Here is a 23,884-nt window from a genome sequence, read left to right as displayed (position 1 = left end):
GAAACAAAAATATTTACATGAAGCTGGTAATTGATTATAGAAAAAGAAATTATATCTTGATATGATATAATAACTACACGTAACATGTCTCCTCTGCGTTTGCAACCTTTGTTCTTTTGTATTTTAGCTCGATAATTCAACGAATAGTCTGAGCTATTTTACTCACGTGTTCATGCATCGTCGTTGGTGTTGACGTCGGCGTAATGCTTTGCTTAATGTTTTGCATGGAACTTTATCTCTCCAAGAAAACTGAAGGTATTTGGTAGAAACTACGCACATGTCCTCGGGGTCAACAGTATCTTGCCATCAAGGCCCACAACTCCAGCATTTGATTGACTGATCCCCTTTCTACATAGAAATGCTGGTTAAAGTTTTGCGTGCCACTTCATGTCTTCAGTACTGCTGAAGGTAATTCGTTGTAACGATCAAGGGCAGTGTCGTACCATTAAGGCACATAACTTTGTCAGGCATATTTACTGAATTACCCCGCTTTTTACAGTTTTAAAATATTTATCCCAGGAATGCTTGCGGGTTCATTTATTAAAGACTACTGCAAGCTTTGTTTCAGTTTTTCAACCAAATGAGATATTTTTTCTAGACAAGTCAGTGATGGCACAGCGAAATTAATGACAGAATCTTCTGGTCGATGAAGTAATCTTCCTTTCCGCGAGTAATTTTGTAAATTTTATGTATATTTCCATTTGATTTTCTGATTTAAGGTAGTCTAAAACATCAGGGATCTGTTGAATAATATTTTCAATTGTGAACATATCAGAGTCTTCGCATGAGTCTGTGCTCAGGACAAAGCAAGGGTCTGTTTGCGTTGAAGATGTGGATTGTAGCAAAATCATATTCTGGAAAGCAAGCTGCATAGTATCTTCATCCTCATCTGAACTCTCAATATCCTCAGGTTCTTCCAGCAATTTGTGAACATCTGTCACTGGTGTTGGTTTTGGAGCTTTTTAATGGGCGAAACGTCTTCTAGCATTGAAACTCTTACTGTTTTTGTGTCATCATTTGGAAATTAAAGCCCTTTTAGAGTGTTTAAACTTCTTTGGAAATATCTTTGAAGTCTTTTGAATATGAAATAATTTCCTTTCTTTTTAAGCCGAATTTTGATCTTTAGATTGTTTACTTCATGGGTTTCCAAATTGTGAAAAATGATTTCGCCAAAGTTTGTTGCCCGGAACTTGCAGTTTATGCAGCTGAATTCTTCCATTTTGCCTAAAAATAAACAGAAAATGCTTTAAATAATAAATTTCTTCTCCCAAGAAACGTAAAGCATCTTTGAAAATACTCCCAAGACATGGTACAGATAGATCGCGTAAACTCGCAAGTGAGGTTCAGAATCACCGGCAAGAAATGTTCAGTAGGCCTATTTTACACCCTGACTTTAAATATTGTTTTTATGTTCAAATCGTTCATTCATATAACAAATAACCATAATACCTTTTGTTATCAATTAATTGCAGCGGTACAAACTCAAAACTCATGGTTCAACCAATCTAAACTTGATAAAACCCAATTTTCTTTCGTATGCAGTGCCGATTTCGTTCTAGCCTGCGGCGAGTTTCATGAATTTTATTGTCTTAATGCTAAAAATGATAATTTTGGGTATTATAGGTAAACAATAAAGTTTGTTGGCTACAACATACATACAGATTGACTTACTTACCATTCAACAGTATCCTCATGAACACGAATTTTTAACTCAACTGCCTCGACGCAAAATGGCTAAAACTGAAATCCGCTCGCAAGATCCGGTTGGGGTTCAGTTCGTTTATAAACTGTGAAGTTGTAATTATTATTTTAAAAAAATCCTTATATTGTCAACAAGTAAAATATTTTATATCATTACCAACGCAGTAACCAATAACATATTCAAAAAAACAGTCACTATGATAAAAGTTCATGTTGGATATTCAACCATAATTTCTATTTATGGAGTTGCCCTTTGTTGCTGTTGTTACTGTGCCCTCAGTTTCTTTTTTTCTTTGAACTTGAACACATTTAATTATTTCTGTTCTTGAAGCTTATCTACTACAATCTCAAGGTAATTAAAGGAATAACTTGTGTTTATGCAATTACCATCTCGATATAGATACGTTTAAAGTGCGTGAAGGCTGAGGGCATAATGTCTTATATATCCAGATGGAATCTGTATAACCGCATAAGATTTTTTATATTTTCTGATATTTTTTCTTTGAAGTTGATTTATTTGATTAAATGTTGTAAACACACTTTCAAAGTAATATATTTCTGAAATGTCTACTTACGGCTGCTGTCAGAATAGCAAATAAATACTTTAAACGTTTGACACAACGTAACCTTTTATCGAGCAATTTCGGAAGAAATGCATTTTTTTCATATACTAGTAGCAAATAGACGCCTATAAAAATCTCAGCAAATCGTACTAAAGACTCACTAGAATTGCTATGCTTCGGCTCTATGTAGTTTCATCCCAGGAAACGCATTTTTACTGTGAATATTTGCGGCTTGTTTCTAAATCTAGTTTGCCGTGTGGTGGCCGTAAAAAATATCCCCGCACTTGTATTTATATTTTGCTGGGGGAGGGGGTTCATAACGCATTATCTCTCATGATAAGACTCAATGAAACCTCAAAAAGTTGAAACTCCATAGGTGGCCTAATCCGACATATATCAAAATGGACGAACGTGGAAATGGACTACAGTCCTGGCTTTCTAGCCTGGGTTGAGCAGCACTCAGCATTTGCACATTTAAAATTAAAGAGATATTAGCTGCTGTGTTCATATGGAACGTTCAATGATACACTAGAATGCAATTCCATTAAAAGCGGCGTATGGTCACATTTATTATAATGGACTAACCACATAGTATATAGCCACTATGTAAACTTTGCTATCTTAATATCAACTTGTCATTAGCAGCCGCCTACCTTAAGCAGAGAGATTGTCTCGCTCCCACGACTGGCTGCTTAATACAGGTTTGACTACACACCTCTTAGGTTTGATGCAAAGTTCGTGATTGTACATACAACATCAATCATAAAATACATTTTGTATAAATGTTAAAATCTGCCCATTTAAGATTTTAACTTTTGCTAAACATGTATACAAAATAAATTGATTACTAACCATTTGTCAAAACAGTGGTAAAGTGGTTACTCTGGATAAAAAGAAGACAAATTTCTATTGATTTTGAATTACTAAAACTGTAAAGCGCCTACAACTCTAATGAAGACATATGACATGCCATTTCATCTGTCATGTAGGTTTCACATTATGTTAGCTTGTTGTAGACAACTCACTCTGACAAACTCTTGACAGACCACTGACACGCCTGGATACACAAAACCGTCCTAACGTTGTATTGTCTTTATTAATAGCTTAATTACATAGCCTGAAGGTACTTTTGTGAATAAATGATAAAACAAAACATAAGATAATTATCTACAGCTTCCATGCTTTTTGTGGAATTATAAAAAAAACAAAGGATTTAAAGATTTTGGTGTCATATTTGACAGTTCTTTTTCCGGGACTGTTTATGACTGTTACACTTTCATTAATGCTTTATGAGGCACATTAAAAGATGGTGAAACTGGATTAGATAACACATGTTAACTTAATTAAAGTTAAAGTAAAAAATAATTTAAAAAATGGCTTTTCCTCGCGGAAATTTTGACCATCATGAGGAGTGGTGTTAAACATGGTATCTGCTCAACGAAAATGTTACGATTTAGGCTGTCAAGGCGGTATGGCCTAGGTAAACTGAAGAAAAAAGCTTTCGCCATTATTGTGATTAGTTTCATAACAATTTGCTATATAATGAAAGTAACAGTGATCAACACAGTGGAGGTAGATGGACGCACGAGAACAACGTTACATTCATCAACAAGAGGACTTCAATGCAGCAGCACATTACGCCAGACCAATGCATCTGTGACTAGAAAAGATTGGGATTTCAGATTATTTGTGGGTTTCATTTCTTTCCATCTGATTGTCAAATGTATCATAAGAGAATTCAATTCAGTCCGAGTAGTTTAAATAAAAATGTGCTTTTAATTCGAGCATTCTGCCATTATGGTCAAATTGTTATAAATTATGCCATACTGAAAGGCAAATGTAAATTTCATTTACCGTTGTTTTGTGGAACAATGAACATCTTTTGAGCGGCCCTACTGAAGAACTCTTACAACCACCGGCAAATATATCTTAACCGCACCAATTTCACACTAGGTAACCGGATATGTTCGGCACAGGATGCTATGTTCGGCGCAGGATCGATACATTAATATGAAAACTTTAGTGGTGTTAGTATTCTCCTTATTTCGGCCTATAAAACAAATAACCAGTACAATCACTTTACTAGTCTTATCACGTAATAAATGAAGTTCCAAAGTCGATTGAAAATCCTGAAAAGATGCCATTTTAAGCATAAACTGGCGGCGAAGTTAAATGTTAAACTTTACGCCAATTTCAGCAATTATAAAGTTTATAGCCACATTTCTTTCAAAATATTGCAAAACAAAGCCAATATCTTTGTGGACTGTATTCATCAACCTTTTCCCTGTCATCCTTCCAAATCATAATGTCTAAATCGGTGTTTTAGTGAAGATTTTTAAGTTTGAAATACACCATGTGCACGAAAAAAAGGCGATGTTTGGAGCAGGATAAAACTTTTGCGGTGATGTTTGGGAGCAGGTTATTGTAAACTTCATCACCAATATCGCAATGACCGTTTTTGACGCTGTCAAGCAAATTTTTGATATCTAATAGAGTTTACTGTATGTATTTAACGGTTTAGTATACGGTGTACTTGTTTTCATTTGGAGACCAAATGACATAGCATTTTTTCATGATTTTAAATCGGCTTTGGAAACTTCATTTATTACGTGATAAGACTAGTAAGGTGATTTTACTGGTTATTTGTTTTTACAGGCCGAAATAAGGAGAATACTAACACCACTAAAGTTTTCAAATCGATGTATCAATCCTGCGCCGAACATATCCTGATACCTAGTGTGAATAGGCATGGTTAGGATTTGAACCCGGCCCTTCATATCCGTAGGCAAAAATGTTTTAGCGTACCTCGGCCAATGCGTCCACGAAAGTTTATCCGTTCATTCACCTATGTTGATAATGCTATAAATGACTTTATTACATTTTTAATGTATGAGTGTTTTCCTTTTTTGTTTCAGAACGACAACTATTTTTCCTCTAATAACCATATATCTTTTGTGTTGCATGATTTGCTTTAAGTTCCCTCTGTGTGTATATGACTGTTAAAATGTATGTCCTTTTCAGAATGCACATAATCTATTTTAATGATGTATTTTGACCTATTAAAGTTACAGCGATATTCAGTGACAGGTGTTCATTATTAGTTAGCGTGTCTATAATGCTGGCAGCGCCTGTAAACACAGTGTTTTAAACGAAGGTCATATATAACAGTAATTGTTTCTATTGCCGATTTGAACTTAATTAGGTTTTCATTTTCATTGTATTCCAGGAGCGCCCACAGTTTCTGAAGAATTTCAAAAATCCCTGTTTCTTCCAAAACATCAGCATGCGCGTGGACGGAACAGTGACCGGACAGTTCAGATTACGGTGTCTCCCTTATTTTATTATAGCTGGTTTCCCTAAAGCTGGTACTACGGACCTCTGGTTTCGCTTAATGAGTCATCCGGACATTAGATTAAGACACATTAAAGAACCCAGATTCTTCAATATTGGACGTTATAGTAAGTGCGGAACTAATATATTTTTTGTTCAGTTTCCGCGCGTATTAAGTATCGGATCGAACTATGGTAGCGCTTTCATACTGACGCACTGAGTTGTGTTCACTATGGTAGCGCTTTCATACTGACGCACTGAGTTATAGACAAAAATAATGACGCCACGATCTATGTATAGAATGCTTTTATTTTGAAAACCTGTTACTAATAACAGGCGATACATAGTTACCACTACCTAAAATAGCAGATTTGAACAGTTAACTAGATATTTCCCGGTAACGAGGACTTGATGTTAAATTTTAGTGACATCTTGCTTTTTTGCTCAAATTATGTAATTTATGTCACACGTCACGTTCTCTTTCTAATTTTCAAGAGTGACTGTTTGAAAATAGGTTATCTAATATGGTGTTAAACTGACATTTCTCTTCAGGAATATGGAAATTAGAGAAACTAAAATAACTCCGAGAGTGAAATAAGAGAATGGGATGTATGTTATCATAAAACTGAAGAAAATGAATTGAATTATGTCCAAAGCAAGGTTTTAATAGGCAATTTTTGCAAGATTATAATAGATTCTAACACGACCAGCAATAATCTACATACATGTAGAGCAAAATCTATCTCGGGTTATTCTGCAATAAACCATTGTTGATACTAGAATGTCGTGTTAGAATCGAAATAACAAAATGTTATTTATCGGAAACAATATATCACTCAGGCCTACGGCCTTCGTGGTATATTCTTACGCATAAGAACGAAAAACTAGGGTTATTCTACGATAAACCACACTTGGGAACTTATTATTTCTTAATTAGAAACTTAGAAATTTTGTCAGGACTGTTTTGCTTTAAAAATGAAAGTATGTACTTCGAATGGATTCAGTTTTGATATTGTTGATTATGTTTCTGTATTACAGAAGTCCGCTAAGCTGTTTACGTCTCGTGAAAGTGACTCAAACAAAGTCTGCTATTATTTTGCTTGGTTGCGTCCTATGCTTCAAAAGTGTCCTCTTTTAGATGTATTTCAAATCTTAAAATTTAGTCGGAGGAATGGATGGAGAGTGGGGGATGGGGATGGGGAACGAAATAATCATACTAAAATTGAAGTAAATGTTTTTATTAATAAGTTACTTTCAAGATGAAAAATTATATTTTTTTTGTCTCTTAATTGGTATGGTTTACATTGCAAAAAGTGAGGGGATTTTTTAACGGTATACATACACTAAATAGCAAAATCTACCAAAATGTAGCAAAATGCCAACCATTGCCAGTTGTATTCGAGTTTTAATGGCATTCTTCTTTATAAGCTTTTGATATCATTTTGAAATTGAAATGATTATTTCATATTGACATTTCAAATGGAAACTTAGGACACAGCTTTATCAATAGTTCGAACCTTCATATGAAATTATAAAGTTACCCCAGCTTCCCCTCCCCCTCCCCCCCCCCCGTTTAGCAGTGTTCTTTTTAATACTCGCCATTCTTAAATTCTTAAAATTTTGTAATTTTAACAGAGGTATGAAAGTTAGCGTAAGGATGATTGATAGAGCTACATAGAGTGTTATATGTTTTAGGTTGAACACCACTAAATTACGCTGTTCTTTATTTCATGATCGACGCACTTAATAATGTTATTTCTTCAGACTCCTGTGCTGTAGGTGAAAAATGCCGAAAACACATGAACAAAGTAAAGCAGATTTGTCATGGTTGTCCGCTTAGGTAATATCAATGCCTACTATCAATTACTATTGACTAATTTAAACGTAAGTAAATGTAATAACAACTATTATCATTATAACGTAACAAGTAGAATTATTATACTATTTTGCAAAGTCGCCGAAAAGAAGTTGATGTGAAATTAAAGGATTCCTCTCTTCTCTTTAAAATCCATTAATATTTGTTTCATAATGAAGAAGTCTATTTTTTCTGGCTTAATTTAAACAATTTCATAAGAAAACTTGATAAAATAAGATATCTTTCATGATGGTACCATGAGCACTACAGTGTCTACAGCGAGCACATCAAATGTATACGGTCTACAAATGTTCTTACATATGTATTTCTCGAACAACAAAAATAAAGCGAACATGGCATTTATAAGCGAAGAAAGGGAGTCTAAATCGTACTCTACTGATAACGTAAACGCATTTTCATTCGTGACATACTCCAAGCTAAATAAACAAACAAAAAATCTCAATATTTTTAGGTATTTTGAAAGTAGAGATGTAATAAAATTCGTAAAAAGATCCCTTGGAAGCATAGAATGCAACCAAAAAAGAATAATAGCAGACTCGGTTTGATTGAGTCTGTTCATGCGAGGTAATGAAACATTTACTGGCGATATGATTTTCCCGTCTTTGAAAAAAAGTACTGAAAATGTCTGTAATTGTTATCGATTATGAAATAAAGAAGAAAATGAATTTGTATCATGCAACCTCCTACCGGCCGTATTGATTCATTCACCAAATACGTAACAGGCTTTTCCGTGAATATTTTATTACGAGCTACATTTCTAACCGTTTAAAACTATTCTGACATACACATGCAGTAATGCAACATTGAATATTTTCTTGTATATTATACACATGTTGTGTAATAACTTCAGCATTCTGCGGCACTTTATTACTGTTTTACCTTCTAAGTAGGCAGTAAAATGGGCCAGTATTTGATATATTCAGATGGTCCAAGATGCGTTTACATAAAATTACATAACTAATATATCATAAGCATGTGTATTTGTCGAAACTAGTTTTCAAACAATCCTGTTCCTATTGTGTGTATATTTGTCAGTTGTCATGTATAAATGACATTATGAAATAAATATGTTAGGGAAATGAATATTGATAAATGTTTTAAGCGTTTTTACAATGTATTTTGATCAATGCAGACATGGTGATTGCTCTAAATAAGGTTTTTCAAAAAATATCTCTATCTTTCCATGCTGTTTTCTATTAATGTTTATTTAAACAATTTAGTACAAGTACAAAAATCATTATTATACATATTTAATTTTCATGCGCGAAAACGTGTCATTTAAGCTTTGTGTCCTAAATTTCATATTTTTATTTGCAAAATATTACTAGTCTGTTCCTAAAAATAGATTAATGTTGGTGTTTAAGGTTTAATTAATTTATTTATTTGGGTTTTATGGTGCACCAACACAGTGTAGGTTATATGACGCCAAACAGGACTACAGATTTTGGTTCCACATCTCATTTACATCAAAATAAAAACATGAGTTATAGAATCAAAACCTGCATACCTGCTGGAATCAAAGAGTTACTGCAAAACCAAGTGTTAAGACCCTATTAGTCGCCTCTTACGATCATGCAAGGGTAAGGCGTTAAAGGTTTAAAAGGCTTTAGAAAGAAATACTCAGGTTTCAAATTATTGAAACGTACAGACAGTTTATTTATAGAATCTTGTTTGCTAGTACATTTAAAAAAAACCCAATCAAACCCAAACGCTTTTAAATTATGAGGAAAATCAATATTTTGCGTTCGCTGTTTTGTGTATATCTTAATTCTCTATGTCATAAAATGTGACTAACACAAAATGGGAAGGGGCGGGGGTGATGCTTCATACATTCACTCAATAACTGAATGGGCATATTTTGATATTTATAATCAAACTATTGGAGAAAAAATATGTATAATTGTAAACTTGTATATATAGTATTGTTGTGAAATTGGAAGAATACATTTTATCACCATTTTGTTTTAGCCCAGGGCGGATTTAATTACGCTGCAGCGAAGTATTTAACCTTTTTCGACAAAGCAGCCGCAGAATTGCATCGGCTTGTTGCACCCTTGGAATGCCAAGAGCATCCATTTCCTTATTATCACGGCATAACAGGTATGTTTTAATCGTTTCTGACATCATTTACGTCATCAGTCTGTAAATGTTGGTTTTGAATGTCAGCCCCGTGATGACTAGACGAAACACGGCACTTGGTACAAAGACAAAATGGGCAGTTTAACAGAGGATAATGGGTAACTGTATAAAATGCAGAAAGAAAAACTTTTTGTCTTAGTTGAAATGTATTACATGTACTTCGATGGAAATCAATTCACAAAGATATTGTGACCCTAAAACGGAGAATTCTACAGGTCACAGCGGTCGATTGCTTTTATACGTTATGTCATCAAATGGCAAAACTGTATATTGATACGTTATGCTGTCATATGACACAACTGTATATTGGCCGCAAAGGTGCTCTTGGAAAGCGCGCGCTGTGTGCTATTTCAACCCGTATGAAATGGCCAAAAAGATGTGAACATGTCGCGAACATACTGCGAACATGCTGCGAACATACCTATTCGTGGGAAGTATTTGGGGGATATTCGCTGCTAGCCGCGCAAATGCTGTTATTGATTTGATACTAGTTCGCGGAATATTCTGCGATCATTGTATCTATTATATCAAAAGAGTTCGCGGTATGCGCGCCCGATATTCGCGGCATGATCGCAATAACTGTTCGAGGCAAACTGAAATATTTCCGAAAGCCGTGTTAGTTGTCAGTTTTGTGAAATCTGTTTCCATAAAAGTATGCAAAATTGAATCAAACAAATCCATCGAAAAGAAGGGGAAACAAAAAGGTAAATATAAGGAATGAATTTTGATTCTGTAACTATTATCTGGATAGGAATTAATTAGGTATTTAAAACATAAACAGTCAACTGTATATTATATTCAGATAGTAATAGCATTGCCAAAATTTTTTCAGTAAAGACATCACAATGGTGAAGTGAATTTGCGAAGACAGATTTTGTCCATGTATTTACGAAGACAGATTTTGTCCATGTGTGAAGAACAAGGAACACGCTTTTTAGCCAATTCATACGCTTTTTTTTTGATGGTCGCAGGAATTTATTAGTAGCTGGTCTTGTGACAAACGCCATTATTTGAAGTGATGTAACTGCGAATCGTTAAAAATCACAAACTGTATTCATATCTATTTCCCCCAAGATATACAGAATTTGTCTTTACCAAGAAGAACTATAATGGACTTTTGTTTACTGTTTGCGAATACCTCTAGTACCTCTCTCAAAGCTATCTCCTTCGTGCACGCTGATTAGTAGGCATGTCAGCAAAATTCTGTTGTTTTCAGGTGTAATTATTTGCATTTCAGTACCTTTCGTATGACATTGATATTGAGTAATAAATAAGGGTAGGCTAATCTTCTACGTTTTGAATGTCAAATGAAAATGTTTTAGTTCACTCTTTTTGTAAGAAGATTGATTCTGTAATCATTCTGATGAAGTTAACAGTAACAATTACAAATATTTCGTAATCTTTCTGGGATTTATAATTGTTGCTTAGTCTGGGGTTCTTTTTCTACCTACAGGGGAAGGAACTGTTGATACAGTGTTTGACAACAAGTTATGGCATCTCGTACCTGGGAACGATCATTGCAAGGAACCTGTTGTTACGAACGCCGACTATGTTTACCATATAAACCCGGATGTTAAAATTATATTCATGGTTAGAAATCCAGTTGAAAGGTAACTCTTATTTAGTTTGATTTAACAAAGACGTCTTGTAATATGTAAGTAATTACAACAAAATTGATTTTTATCCGGTCAAGTTGACAGTTTCTGACTCAAGTAAAATCTACGCCAGCTACGCGCATTCTAGATACTATCGTGTGAATGCTCTACTGGCAAAAACTGCACATCGATCAAGGAAAGAACTAGTTGGTGACAGGTAAATTTGTAGGAAACATTTGATTACCAAATAGCTTATCCAGTATAGATTTTACTCCGCTTTTACCCGAGTTACATTTAAGAAGCGGGATTTATGCACTTTTCGTTTCGTTGTTAGATAAAGCCGTAGTTTTTGGAAGAGAGCTGCCGTACCCAATCATTTCTATTGGTTAGGTTTAGTACGGTGGCATATTTCTGCCACGAGCTATCCCGTGGTAGAAATATGCCACCATAGTTTAGTATAGATAAATTTCGACAGTTTCAAGCGTTATTGCCTATTTGAATAATTCTGAAAAGCATGCATACAAGTTCTTAAAAGCATAAAATCTTGAAAGGGAGCTCAATGGCAGGTTGCTTTAAGGGCTCCGTCTGACCATCATTTGTGTTAAAATATTATATTTGTTATTTTGCAGGCTTTACTCTGATTACTTGTATGAAGCGAGATTTGTACACTATCCAGTGAGTCGTCAGTTGTTTCATGAAGCTGTCACAGATGCGATACAAAACCACACAGATTGCAGAAAACATACCTCAGTCAGGGCTTGTGCATATAATGGAACTCTTGAAACCTTTAAGGTAAATACGTAACTTTATTACATGTTTTTCAGTGAATTATCGAACTATTAGAATGAAATATATCTGGTATTTTCACAGGGAAAATATCAAATATATATTTCACTGGTAAAAACTAAACAAGAGGGTCATTATGACCCTATATCGCTCACCTGTTAAACTTGGCCTTGGAATCACCAAGATAAACATTCTGACCAAGTTTCATGAAGACAGGGTCATAAATGTGGCCTCTACAGTGTCAAAAAAACTTTTCCTTTGATTTGAGTGGTGACCTAGTTTTTGACCCAACATGACCCAGTTTCAGACTTGGCAAAGGAACCATTTAGATAAACATTCTTACTAAGTTTCATGAAGACAGGGTTAAAGATATTGCCTCTAGAGTGTTGACAAGCATTTCGTTTGATTTAAGCAGGTGACCTAGGTTTTGATCCCACATAACTCAGTTTAAAATTTGTCCTAGAAATCATAAAGATGAACATTCTGACCAAGTTTCATGAAGATAGGGTCATAAATGTTTCCTTAAGAATGATAACAAGCGTTTTCTTTCATTTGGTGGGTGACCTAGTTTTAGACCCCATATAACCCAGTTTTGAACTTGGCATAAGAATCATCTTTTAAAGTTCCACGAAGATAGGGTCATAAATATGGCCTCTAGAGTGTTAACAAGCACTTCTTTTGATTTGACCTGGTGACAGTTTTTAACTTCACATGACCAAGTTTCGAACTTGCTCTAGAGATCATCAAGATAAACATTCTATGCAAGTTTGTGTCAAATCAAAGCATAAATGAAACCTCTATATGGCTGAAAGGGCCAATAAAGAAAATTTTGCCCCTTTCAGGAGCAGTAAATCTAGCACCCATGACCGAATCTAGCCGGTTTTAGAAAGGAACTGAGATATTATCATGACTTAAGTTGTATGTAAGTGTAGTTAAACTCGAATGTGACATCTATCGTATTCACAAGGTAAAAGTTAACAAATTTTGACTCTTTCAGGGGTCGTAACTCGGAAACCTTTAATTGGATCTGCCGGATTTATCATGGAATCCAAGATCTATTGTTGTTAAGGATATTTTGCAAGTTTGTAACAAATCATGGCCTCTATCGTGTTCACAAGCCATAAATAGCAAATTTTGGCCCTTTAAGGGGCCATAACTCTGGAACCCATGATGGGATCTGGCCAATTTTCGAAAGGAACCGAGATATGCCAATACAAGTTGTGTGCAAGTGTGATTAAAATTGATTGCAAAATGTGGTCTCTATCGTGTTCACAGGAAATTGTTGACAGACGACGGACGGACGAAGGGCGATCACAAAAGCTGGTGAGCTAAAAATGGATAATTTAGTCAAAACATGAAATAAAAAGAAAAATTGTTTGTTTTACATGTAAGATGAAAATATTTATTTATTTATTTGGGTTTTACGGCGCACCAACACAGTATAGGTTATATGGCGCCAAACAGGACTACAAATATTGGTTTCACATCTCATTTACATCGAAATAAAAACATGAGGTATGGAATCAAATTTTGCATACCTGCAGGAATCACAGAGTTACAGCAAAACCAAGTGTTAAGATGGAAATATATTTCACTCGTGAACACCATAATTTACAATTTCACACGTGGCTGTGCCACTCGTGAAAATACTGCATATTATGTTCTCGCGGTGAAATATATTTTGATCTTATGCTGCGTTTACACTTAGCCACGATGTCCACGATGCCCACGATTTGAGAGAAGCGTGGCGAACGTAGGGGCTCGTAGGATCGAATCGTGGTGATCTTGAGGGAACTTGGTGGAATCGTGATGATCGTAAGAATCGTGACAATTTTTTTGACAGTCAAAAATTTTGCAACGATTATCCCGATTTATCTTAAATCTTGAGAGAGCGTGATTGAACATGGAAATCGTTGTAGAGCGTAATGCAGCTTAACAGACCTTAACGTAGCGCATCAGACCTTTATGCTCTATCATATGGGGATCTTGGTGAACTTGGAAACACGATTCTAAGTTCCACTAGATCTGGAGGCATCCTTACATAGTTGACGTTGGAGCCAACAACTTCACGCCTGAGTTCTGTGTTGAAAAGTTGAGAGTATTGTCCCAGTTGGTGCCTTTGGTTTCCACTTAACCATGGTCTCACCCACCTGGTCTTAGGCTTTCTATTTCTTCTTCTCATTTCTCTCTTTTATATCCTGCCCTATTCCGTCCCTTGTTGCTGCTGCCGACGAGTAACTATTATAGGCATACACGAAAAATGCAAATTCAGCATCTTGTTCAGCTCCTTGATGCATAGCTCGTTCCTCTTTGGAATTTCTGGAGAGAATGAGAGGATGACCTATGCCTCCTATTTATTCTCCAATCGTGCTCAAAACGTGACAGTCAAATCGTGGACATAAATCATAGGAGAGCTTAACAAAACTTGATAACGTGAGGGATCTAAATAGAACGTGACAAAGCGTGATAGCATATCGTGGTAATCATAAGAGAACTTGAGAGAACGTGATGAAAATCGTGGCAGATCTCGACCAGAATCGTGATGGTTTCGTAATAAAACGCTGCAGGTAGTAACAAAACGTACCGAGAGCGCAAGAAAGCGCAGGAAAGCGTAGTTATACAAAATTCAATCAATAAATCGTGGAGCTCCGAGCTTTTCTTTAAATCGTGGACATCGTGGATATCGTGGCTAAGTGTAAACGCAGCATAAGATCAAAATATATTTCACCGCGAGAACATAATATGCAGTATTTTAACGTTTGGGGAGGCTGCGTTTTTGGAACGTGGCATTCCCTGTTGGATTTTCATTCTTGTTTTAGCGCTTGCGAAATTGTAGACTTAATTCTTTTAACATTTATGTTGATACTTTACAAATCACATGTCTACAATATATATGTTTCATGCCTATATCATTTTGATATTAATCAAATTATCGTGACAACCTTTCAAAAGTGCATTTTGCTATTTATTCAACAATTAAATATAACATTTATAAACATATCCATCAATATTGTATTCTATGAATAAATTAAGTCATTTGACAATTAATTTATGAAAAAAATATTTATGAATTCAATGCAAAACAACAACTGCTGTAAAAATGGATAACTGTACTTGAAAACATACGATTTCGCAATTCGATAAAGTATATTAATGAAAAGTTTCTGAAATTATAGGGGTTTAGCTATATAAAACAGTCAGGGTTTAGCTATTTAAAACAGTCAGGGTTTAGCTATTTAAGACAGTCAGTATCGTTTGTATTGCCTGTTTACTTTTTATAAGAGTCCTGACTAGTTTTGGCAGTTTAAAATATAAACTATTCTGAAACTTACCTGATTTATTTTTAAAATTCAGTAGACACTTCTGCGAGAATGTATTTCAAAACCCGAATTTTATGGGGATGTGGTTTGCAAACTTCGTACGATTTTGGGTCATGGTAATTTTCCAACTGTATTTGGTAAATTCATTCCCTAACGTTTTATTAAAATAGGTTACGACACAACTGTTAGACACACCGCATGTTTAGTGTTCAACCCGTTTACAGTTGCACACTAGCTTTCCTCTTTGATTGTGTCTGACAGAAGAGGTGGGGGGGGGGGGGGGGGACTCTGATAAGCAGTTTTTAAATCCCATACGGACTGAACTGGATGATTTCTGTTTTCTGGTCTGTTTCGCTGGGCCCTTCAGGGTGTTTCTCTTGATGCTCTGTCTTCTGCAAAGGCATTGGAGTACATACGTTTTTGGTTCTTAAGGTTTGCTTTTTATTTAATTATTCAGGAGTATTTTTGTGTTTTACATGCCATGCCTTTTGTTTCCATTGCCTGTGATAGAGATTCACCTGCCGGGGATTACTTTTATTTACACTGTCCCGCGACTTTGGAACATGGTGGTGGCAAGAGTGAAGTTGGATGCGTACCATAAACCGGCTTCAGCTCCCCAGTGGGGTTTTTGCCACTGGGCGTTCCCATGAGGTGCCCCATTATGTTCCTTTGTTTTTTCCTCGTGTGTTTGCTTTGCATGTGAATGTGTGTGTTAGAAGTGTGTACATCTGCGTGCTGTGGGTTTCGTTTTTGGGAGGCTGCGTTTTTAGAACGTGGCATTCCCTGTTTGATATTTATCCTTTTATAAGCAATCCAACATCAAAACACCGGCAACGTCATTTCTTCTACCTTCACTACCAACAAAACAAAATATAATTAAATATTCAAGTGTAATTAGCCGAATAGCATCTTAATAAATAAATGCTTAACAAATTCTACCAGTTTACAATTTTAGAATTCTAAATAATACTTTAGGTTATGGATTTGGGACAGTTAAAAATACATAACTTAATGAATTTAGATTTTCTCGACTTCCTTTACCGCAGAATATAAAAATAATTTCAATGTGGGTATATAACTTACTGATATGTCTTGTAAAGAAAGCCGTGCATGTTTAATTCTATAATGAACAATAATTCCAGATTCGTTTAACAGTTAATTTAAACGTTCCACTTTTTAGCTCACCTGTCACGTAGTGACAAGTTAAGCTTTTGTGATCGCCCTTCGTCCGTCCACACTTTCTTGAGAAAACGATAGAGACCACATTTTGCAATTGATTATAATCAAACTTGCACACAACTTGTATTGGCATAATATCTTGGTTCCTTTCGAAAACTGGTCAGATCCCATCATGGGTTCCAGAGTTATGGCCCCTTAAAGGGCAAAGAACACGATACAGACCACATTTTGCAATGGATTTAATCAAACTTGCACACAACTTTAATTGGCATAATATCTCGTTTCCTTTCGAAAACTGGCCGTATCCCATCATGTGTTCTATAGTTATGTCCCCTTAAAGGGCCAAATTTTGCTATTCTGACTTTCGCAGCCACATAGAGACTTCATTTATGGTTTAATTTGACACAAACTCGCAAAATATATTCAACAGCAATAGATCTTGGATTCCATGATGAATCCTTCAGATCCAATCATAGGTTCCGGAGTTACGGCCCCTGACTGACCCTTGAAAGAGTCAAAATTTGTTAATTTTTACCTTGTGAACACGATAGAAGTGACATTTTACATTCGATTTTAACCACACTTACATACAACTTAAGTCAAAATAAGATCTCGGTTCCTTTTGAAAACCGGCTAGATTCCATCATGGGTTCAAGAGTTAGTGCCCCTGAAAGGGGCAAAATTTTCTATTTTGCATTGAATGTTTATCTTGATGATCTCTAGGCCAAGTTCGAAACTGGGTCATATGGGGTCAAACACTAGGTCACAAGGTCAAATCAAAGGAAAAGCTTGTTAATACCTAGAGGCCACATTTAAGACACTATCTTCTTGAAACTTAGTTAGAATGTTTATCTTGATGCTTCCTAGATAAAGTTTGAAACTGGGGCATATGGGCTCAAAAATTAGGTCACCCGGTCAAAGGAAAAGCTTGTTACCACTCTTAAGGCCACATTTATGATCCTATCTTCATGAAACTTGGTCAGAATGTTTAACTTGATGATTCCTTGAGTTCAAAACTGGGTCATGTGGGGTCAAAAACTAGGTCTCCCGCTCAAATCAAAGGAAAAGCTTGTTAACACGGTAGAGGCCACATTTGTGACCCTATCTTCATGAACCTCGGTAAGAATGTTTATATTGATGATCCCTATGCCAAGTTCAAAAGTGGGTCATATGAGGTCAAAACTGGGTCACCACTCAAATCAAAGGAAAAGCTTGTTAACACTGTAGAGGCCACATTTATGACCCTATCCTCATGAAACTTTGTTAGAATGTTTATCTTGAAGATTCCAAGGCCAAGTTTAACAGGTGAGCGAGATAGGGTCATCATGATCCTCATGATGATGACCCTCTTGTTTGAACAACAAATCCTAATATTTTACTCGAAAAGAATCGAACGTGTAAATGTTTACCTGAAATATTTCTAAATGATATTTTTGAAAAATAAACATCTGACATTTCCAACAAAATGCATTGCATGCTGTCAACAGTTTTTTTTGTTTTTTGTTTTGTTTTTTTTTTCTTCATTTTATTCTTATTTCTACAACTGAAGAATGTGACCAAATCTGTAAATCATTCAAACTTTGAATATTCATCCTTGCTTTTTCCAATTCCCCAAACACTCTTAACCTTTTCTTTTCCCTCTTCCCATTTTTGTATTTTGCATATAATTTAATTTAAATGTACTTGTTCTTTGTCCGTCTGCTATATCTTTCCACTACAGTTTCTTTTTGTTGCGAGCCTGCTTTGCGATGCATGGCACTTTGACTGTGTTTGGGATGCTATATGTGCTTTCGGGAAATCTGCCCTAACCTTTTATTTTTCACATGATGTAGTAATAATTGAACAGTTTTAATCTGGAAATGTTTTACATGTTTACACGATATATTTAGCTGCATTATGACATAACCAAAACATAAAAATACATTTGTATTCAAATTGTGTAATACTAGTAATATCCATTCTTCTTTTCTAGATTAGGTTACGTGTTGGAATGTACAACATCTTCATCGCCGATTGGTTGAAAGTATTTCCCCACAGAAACATACTTGTCGTTAAATCAGAGGATACCACTGGTCCAAAGAAATCAGAAACATACAGACGGATATTTGAATTTCTTAATATAAGTAAGCTTGTTTTAAGAAACATACTATCAACATACAAAGTTACTCTGACAGAATTCCGCTGGAGCAGGTGCCGACGGCGTGAGCTAGAGGTGTTGCATATTTCATTACCTCTCATGAACAGACTCTATCAAACCGAATCTGCTGTTATGCTGATAAGCTGCATGCTGTACTTCGAAAAGATCTTTTCGCGGGTTTAACTGATACATGTACTTTGGTTTATTCTCTGCTGAAAATCTAGTTCATTAGCAGATATGGCTCAGGGAAGTAATACACCCTGAAAAGTAATCATCTTGTATCTTTATACATATGTTCTTGGAAACTGAATTCTGTAACGAAACTCTCATATTAACTTGATATGTCTTTTGTCAGATAATATTTTTTCACTCGGGTATTTGTTTATTTTGTGTAATACGTATTATTAATATCATATTGACATTTTTGTAACTTCATTGTACAGAGACAGATGAATGAACTTTTTAAAGTTGTACTATGTATTAAACAAAAAGTGCCGCTTACCCCAGATATATTTTTCTAAAAACAAAACTTGACTTTTTAGGACCATTTACAAAGTTAGAGGAAGTTGCTATTTTCCATCGAAGTGCTGTAAACACAAGATCTGCCGGCGAGAGAGAGCTTGGGGATATGTTGCCAGAAACTAGGACACTTGTAGAGAAGTTCTATGAACCATTCAACAAAGAATTAACTAAAATGTATCCAGATATTAATTACAACAATAAATGAAATATACATTATAGTTTGTCAAGCTATTAAAATCTTTACAAGTATAGCTTTGAATCGAACGGGCTTCACTTTGGATGAAAACATCTTAACAAAATTGACTTCCAAAGGTAACGAGCAGTATAGACAATCGTTTTCCAAAAACATTATTATTGTTTCTAATGAGTAAAACGTTTGACTGTTTGTTTACAAACTGTTTATTTTACAAATAACAAACGCTGGTTTTATAAAAAATTTAAGCTGCACATTGTTAGATATTTCATCTACTATACATAAGAGTCCCATATAACGCGTTCTTAAAAAATATGTGGTTTAGTGTATATGAAAGTAGTGTTTAGTGTAAAATCTTTCAAAAGTAGAAATCAACAAAGTTAATTATGCTTAATGTGAATTCCTGGTCTTGTGAGCTCACTGTTATATTTGTTTGTTGAATATTCCATTGTTCAGTCTGTTATATTTATGGTGTTTTGGAATCATTTAGTCCATTCAAGGTACCTGTACAACAGAGTTCCGCTTAAGCCGAGATGCCAGGATACGTGACTCTTGTTTAGTTTGTGTTTGCTTTCAAAGGATCTTCTTAAATTTTAGTTTCTATTAGTATTTTGAAGTTGTATGGACATTATGTTGTAGATATATGCAGTCATCTCATTTCTAATTGCATATCAAGCGTTTTTCTATAAGAAATACTATTGTTGTTTTAGCAGTAGCATGAAAATTTCATCAATTAAAAAGAGCTTTAAAAGACATATAGATGAATTGATTTGTGCAATATGTTATATTCTTACATTGATGTTTTAGATATTACTTACTGTTACAGTTTCGTTTGTTTTTATGGCATGAGGTAACTAAGTATGTATCACGACAATAGTCTATACTTTCAAGGAAATATGTGCATTTTCTGAAAACGTTACAGCAGTAGATAATATTCTAGAAATTTATTTTCTTTATAATCTCGGATTTTTCTCGAAACTGTCACGAGATATGTAGGTAGCTATAATATGGTGGGATATTTCTGCCACGAGATAGCTAGGTAGCTATCGCGATACTTCAAAAATTGTCTTGATAAAGCGAAGATTTCTGAAAATATTATCTCAATAGTCGAAGGTTTCCTGGAAATTTTATTGCGATAAATTACATTATTATCTCGATATCTTTTGCATAAGTGCACACAGCTGCCATTTTTAGCTAGACAGTTATTTCCATATTTTCAGATATTATCTTGATATTTCGAACTTTTCTGAAATGTTTATCTAAACAGCCTAAAGTTTCCTGGAAATAAGAAGCATATCTAGAAAAAAAAAATCTATTTTGATTATGCTACCAGAAAAATGCACAACTTTGCTGGAAATTTTATAATATTATCGTGATAGCTACCAAGCATCTCGTGGCAGATTCAAGCATAAACGCGAAATTTTGCGCTAAAACATATTCAGGAAATAAATTGAAATATCCAGAAGATGTTATTTATGATTGAAATGTTTTCAGTAAAATGCACACATTTCCTGGAAAGTTTACAATATCATCGTGATAGCTACCTAGCTATCTCGTGGCAGAAATATGCCACTATAGTATTGTAATCATATTTCCAGGAAACTTTCAACTATCGAGATAATTTTTCAGAAAATTTCATTTTATCAAAATAATAATTTTAAATATCGCGATAACCAAGCTATCTCGTAACAGAAATATATGCGACCATAATTTTTGGATACAGTTTAATGTTTCAGTGTGTTTTTGACATAATAAATCGGCTGGGGTGGGGGGTGGGGGTTGGGTGGCGTATGAGAGGTGTTTCTAAGTTAATTACCTCTCTTGACTGAATCTGACACGTCAGATCGATTCTGTTATTTTATTTGGTTGTTTTCTATGCTTCCAAACGACCTTCTTAGAAATGTTGTTATCTATCACAACTCCTCTAGTCTTTAAGTGACATGTGGCAGCTGTAAAGACCTGTAATAGGATGCAGTGTATATTTTCCCGTCAGCTGGATCATGGAGTCCATTGAATTTTGCTGTATAATAAAATTCAGCTTAAGTCGGTTCTAGGGGCCGTGAGAGGTGTTGCTAATTTTATTACCTCCTATGAATAGACCCTATCAAACCGAGTCTGATTATACTTTATTTGGCTGCTTTCTATGCTTCAAAAGGTTCTCTAATAGATTTAATAATGCAGAAACGCTTTTCTTGGGACAGTCTTGATTATATGCTGTCCAGCGATATTTAGACAGACCACATTTTAAATAAAATTACACGTTGACAATCTTTTAAATAAAATTGTCCACGTGCAATTTTATTTTATGGTGTGGTGTTTTAATGTTTAGAATAGAGTGTAATATTTATTTTATTATTATTATTATTATTATTATATTCGTCATGCAATTGAAGTGTTTCATTTTAAAATGAATTATAATACATGATTTACGTTTAGTGAGATATAAATTTTGTTTTATATTAAAACATACATGATTTAAGTTTTGTGAGTTAGAAAGTTTGTTTTATATTAAAACATACATGATGTAAGTTTTGTGAGTTAGGAATTTTGTTTTATATTTAAACATACAAAGGATTTAAGTTTAGTGAGATATAAGTTTTGTTTTTATATTAAAATATACATGATTTAAGTTTTGTGAATTAGAAAGTTTGTTTTATATTAAAACAAAGCATAAAGTAATAATACGTTTCTTTATCTGAACCCTTATAAATACGCTTTAAATAACATACTATAGTATACAGTTTTGCACAATTACAGGTATGAATATTCCATTCGTAAACATATTATACGAGGAATCTTTCAAAATATATGCCATACTTAATTTACCCATCATACAAAACTGTTTTACTATGATAAAACAATTAAGTAAAGTAAGAACTGACTTTTAAGATCGGTCGTAGAAATCTAGCGGTGTGCCGTAACCATGGAAACGACTACAGAAGCTGGTAATCGCGGAAACTCAAAAAACTTTCTTGTGTCATTTTTCAAAAGGTAGTAGTATTAGAAACTTGATTTTTTTTCAAATTTTCATTAAGTTATGAATACCTATTGTTTGCAGTGATTATATTCTAAATATCTTATTTAATTTCTTAATTGTCGTCAGCACGTGCAATTTTAGTAATAAGCACGTGCATTCAGTTGTAAACCAATAAGGTGCCTATTTTAATCAAAAAATGTTTTCTGGCCTTAATTACAACTATTGCTGATTTTTGGCTGGAAAATGTTGTATAATACGCAAGTAATTAAAATTCTAAAAATTTGGATACGTCAGTTTAACATCATTTTATATATTAATGCAGCGGATTGCATGCCATATAGGCTATTAAGTCGCTTCCTTTTTCAATACATATTGACAATGAAGTTAATTAATTATGCGTTAAATATCGGCTTGGAATATTTAATAGATATTATATGAAAAACAATAAAGTTTATTTAATTAATGATTGGAAAACATGTGGATAAATTGTTTTTGTGACATTGCCTTTTGTTAGCTGTCAGTATTGTATAGATACGCTTAACATATTATAATGCAAGCATAAAATTGTTCCCTTTTTCGTTGATATTTTTACTATTTCTGTTATGAAATCAAGTATTTTAGATTTGATACTTCTAATTCTTTAATAATTAATCATATTACCGGACTTCTCTCCATAATTCAGCGGAACCATTATGTGAGTAAACTAGGTCTAGAGTAAAGGCTTCTAGTGTGTGTAGGGCGGTTCTACCAAAGTGATGCTAATGTACATGTAGAAAGAATGAACGATGAAATTTGCGAAATAATGATAATGTTTTGCATATTTCTTATTTTCGGGGTGGGTCACTTAAACTTTATTGTTACTCTGTTGAAATCTCGTATTATGCAATACATTTTCCGGAGCTATCATCACTATCGGTATGTTATCAAGTACTATACATATTATTGTATATAGATCGGATGGAAAAATAAAAGGAAAATACTTTGTTTTTGAAAAAGTGTGTCTGTATTTCTTTCATGCACATTTGTAGTAGCAATATACATCCTCTGCATGCGGTTACGAAGAAAAAATACATATGTTATAGTGACAGTTTGTAATGTTATTTTTATACATTTTCATTTCAGCTCCGTTGCTTCTATAAGTCGCATATTTCTAGTTATTTTATATAAAAAGCAATTTATAGTTTATTGACAAATTGAAAAACAAAATGAAATCCAAATGATCGTTTTACTATGATGTCTTACATTTTAAACATTGGAAAACATGCATATACCATAATCTCGTTTTAAAAAGCAAACAGAACGTAAGTATAGGACTATGTGCAAGGACGAATTCCAAGTGTTAACCTCCACCCCCTCCCCCCCCCCTCCCCCCACAACGCACTACCACTTACTCAAATTGAGCAACTTGAATAAATCCTAGACGTCTCAGTGCTAGGATTTATTCTTTATTGCAACTTTGTACGACTGTTCCGGTACTTATCAATATGCACACTGTATTAGAATCAATTTGCTTTGAGTGAAAATACCGAAATGGTACAAGGTTACATTCTTCATTTGTTTCATATA

The 23,884-nt window shown here is 34.4% G+C and overlaps 1 protein-coding gene across 1 annotated transcript; it reads left to right on the top strand.

Annotated features, from left to right (window-relative positions):
- The first annotated feature begins 3,358 nt into the window (after positions 1 to 3,358).
- LOC123528855 (carbohydrate sulfotransferase 15-like) lies at positions 3,359 to 23,403 on the top strand. Its single transcript, XM_045308884.2, has 7 exons — positions 3,359 to 3,953; positions 5,491 to 5,722; positions 9,439 to 9,570; positions 11,063 to 11,219; positions 11,834 to 11,996; positions 18,462 to 18,612; positions 19,169 to 23,403. Exons 1-7 carry the CDS (start codon positions 3,669 to 3,671, stop codon positions 19,351 to 19,353), a joined length of 1,305 nt encoding a protein of 434 aa, XP_045164819.2. The 5' UTR covers positions 3,359 to 3,668; the 3' UTR covers positions 19,354 to 23,403.
- The last annotated feature ends 481 nt before the right edge of the window (positions 23,404 to 23,884 follow it).

This window comes from Mercenaria mercenaria, chromosome 13, assembly GCF_021730395.1.
Source record: "Mercenaria mercenaria strain notata chromosome 13, MADL_Memer_1, whole genome shotgun sequence".
Classification (NCBI taxonomy): domain Eukaryota; kingdom Metazoa; phylum Mollusca; class Bivalvia; order Venerida; family Veneridae; genus Mercenaria; species Mercenaria mercenaria.
This window is presented reverse-complemented; position numbering and strand designations above follow the sequence as displayed.

What these genes read in the sequence shown, in the direction of transcription:
- LOC123528855 (XM_045308884.2), top strand. Translation starts at nt 3,669, where the DNA reads ATGAGGAGTGGTGTTAAACATGGTATCTGCTCAACGAAAATGTTACGA. An exon ending in CTTCAATATTGGACGTTATA is followed by an intron (nt 5,723 to 9,438) that starts GTAAGTGCGGAA and finishes ATTTTGTTTTAG; the next exon opens with CCCAGGGCGGATTTAATTAC. An exon ending in ATTTGAATTTCTTAATATAA is followed by an intron (nt 18,613 to 19,168) that starts GTAAGCTTGTTT and finishes TTGACTTTTTAG; the next exon opens with GACCATTTACAAAGTTAGAG.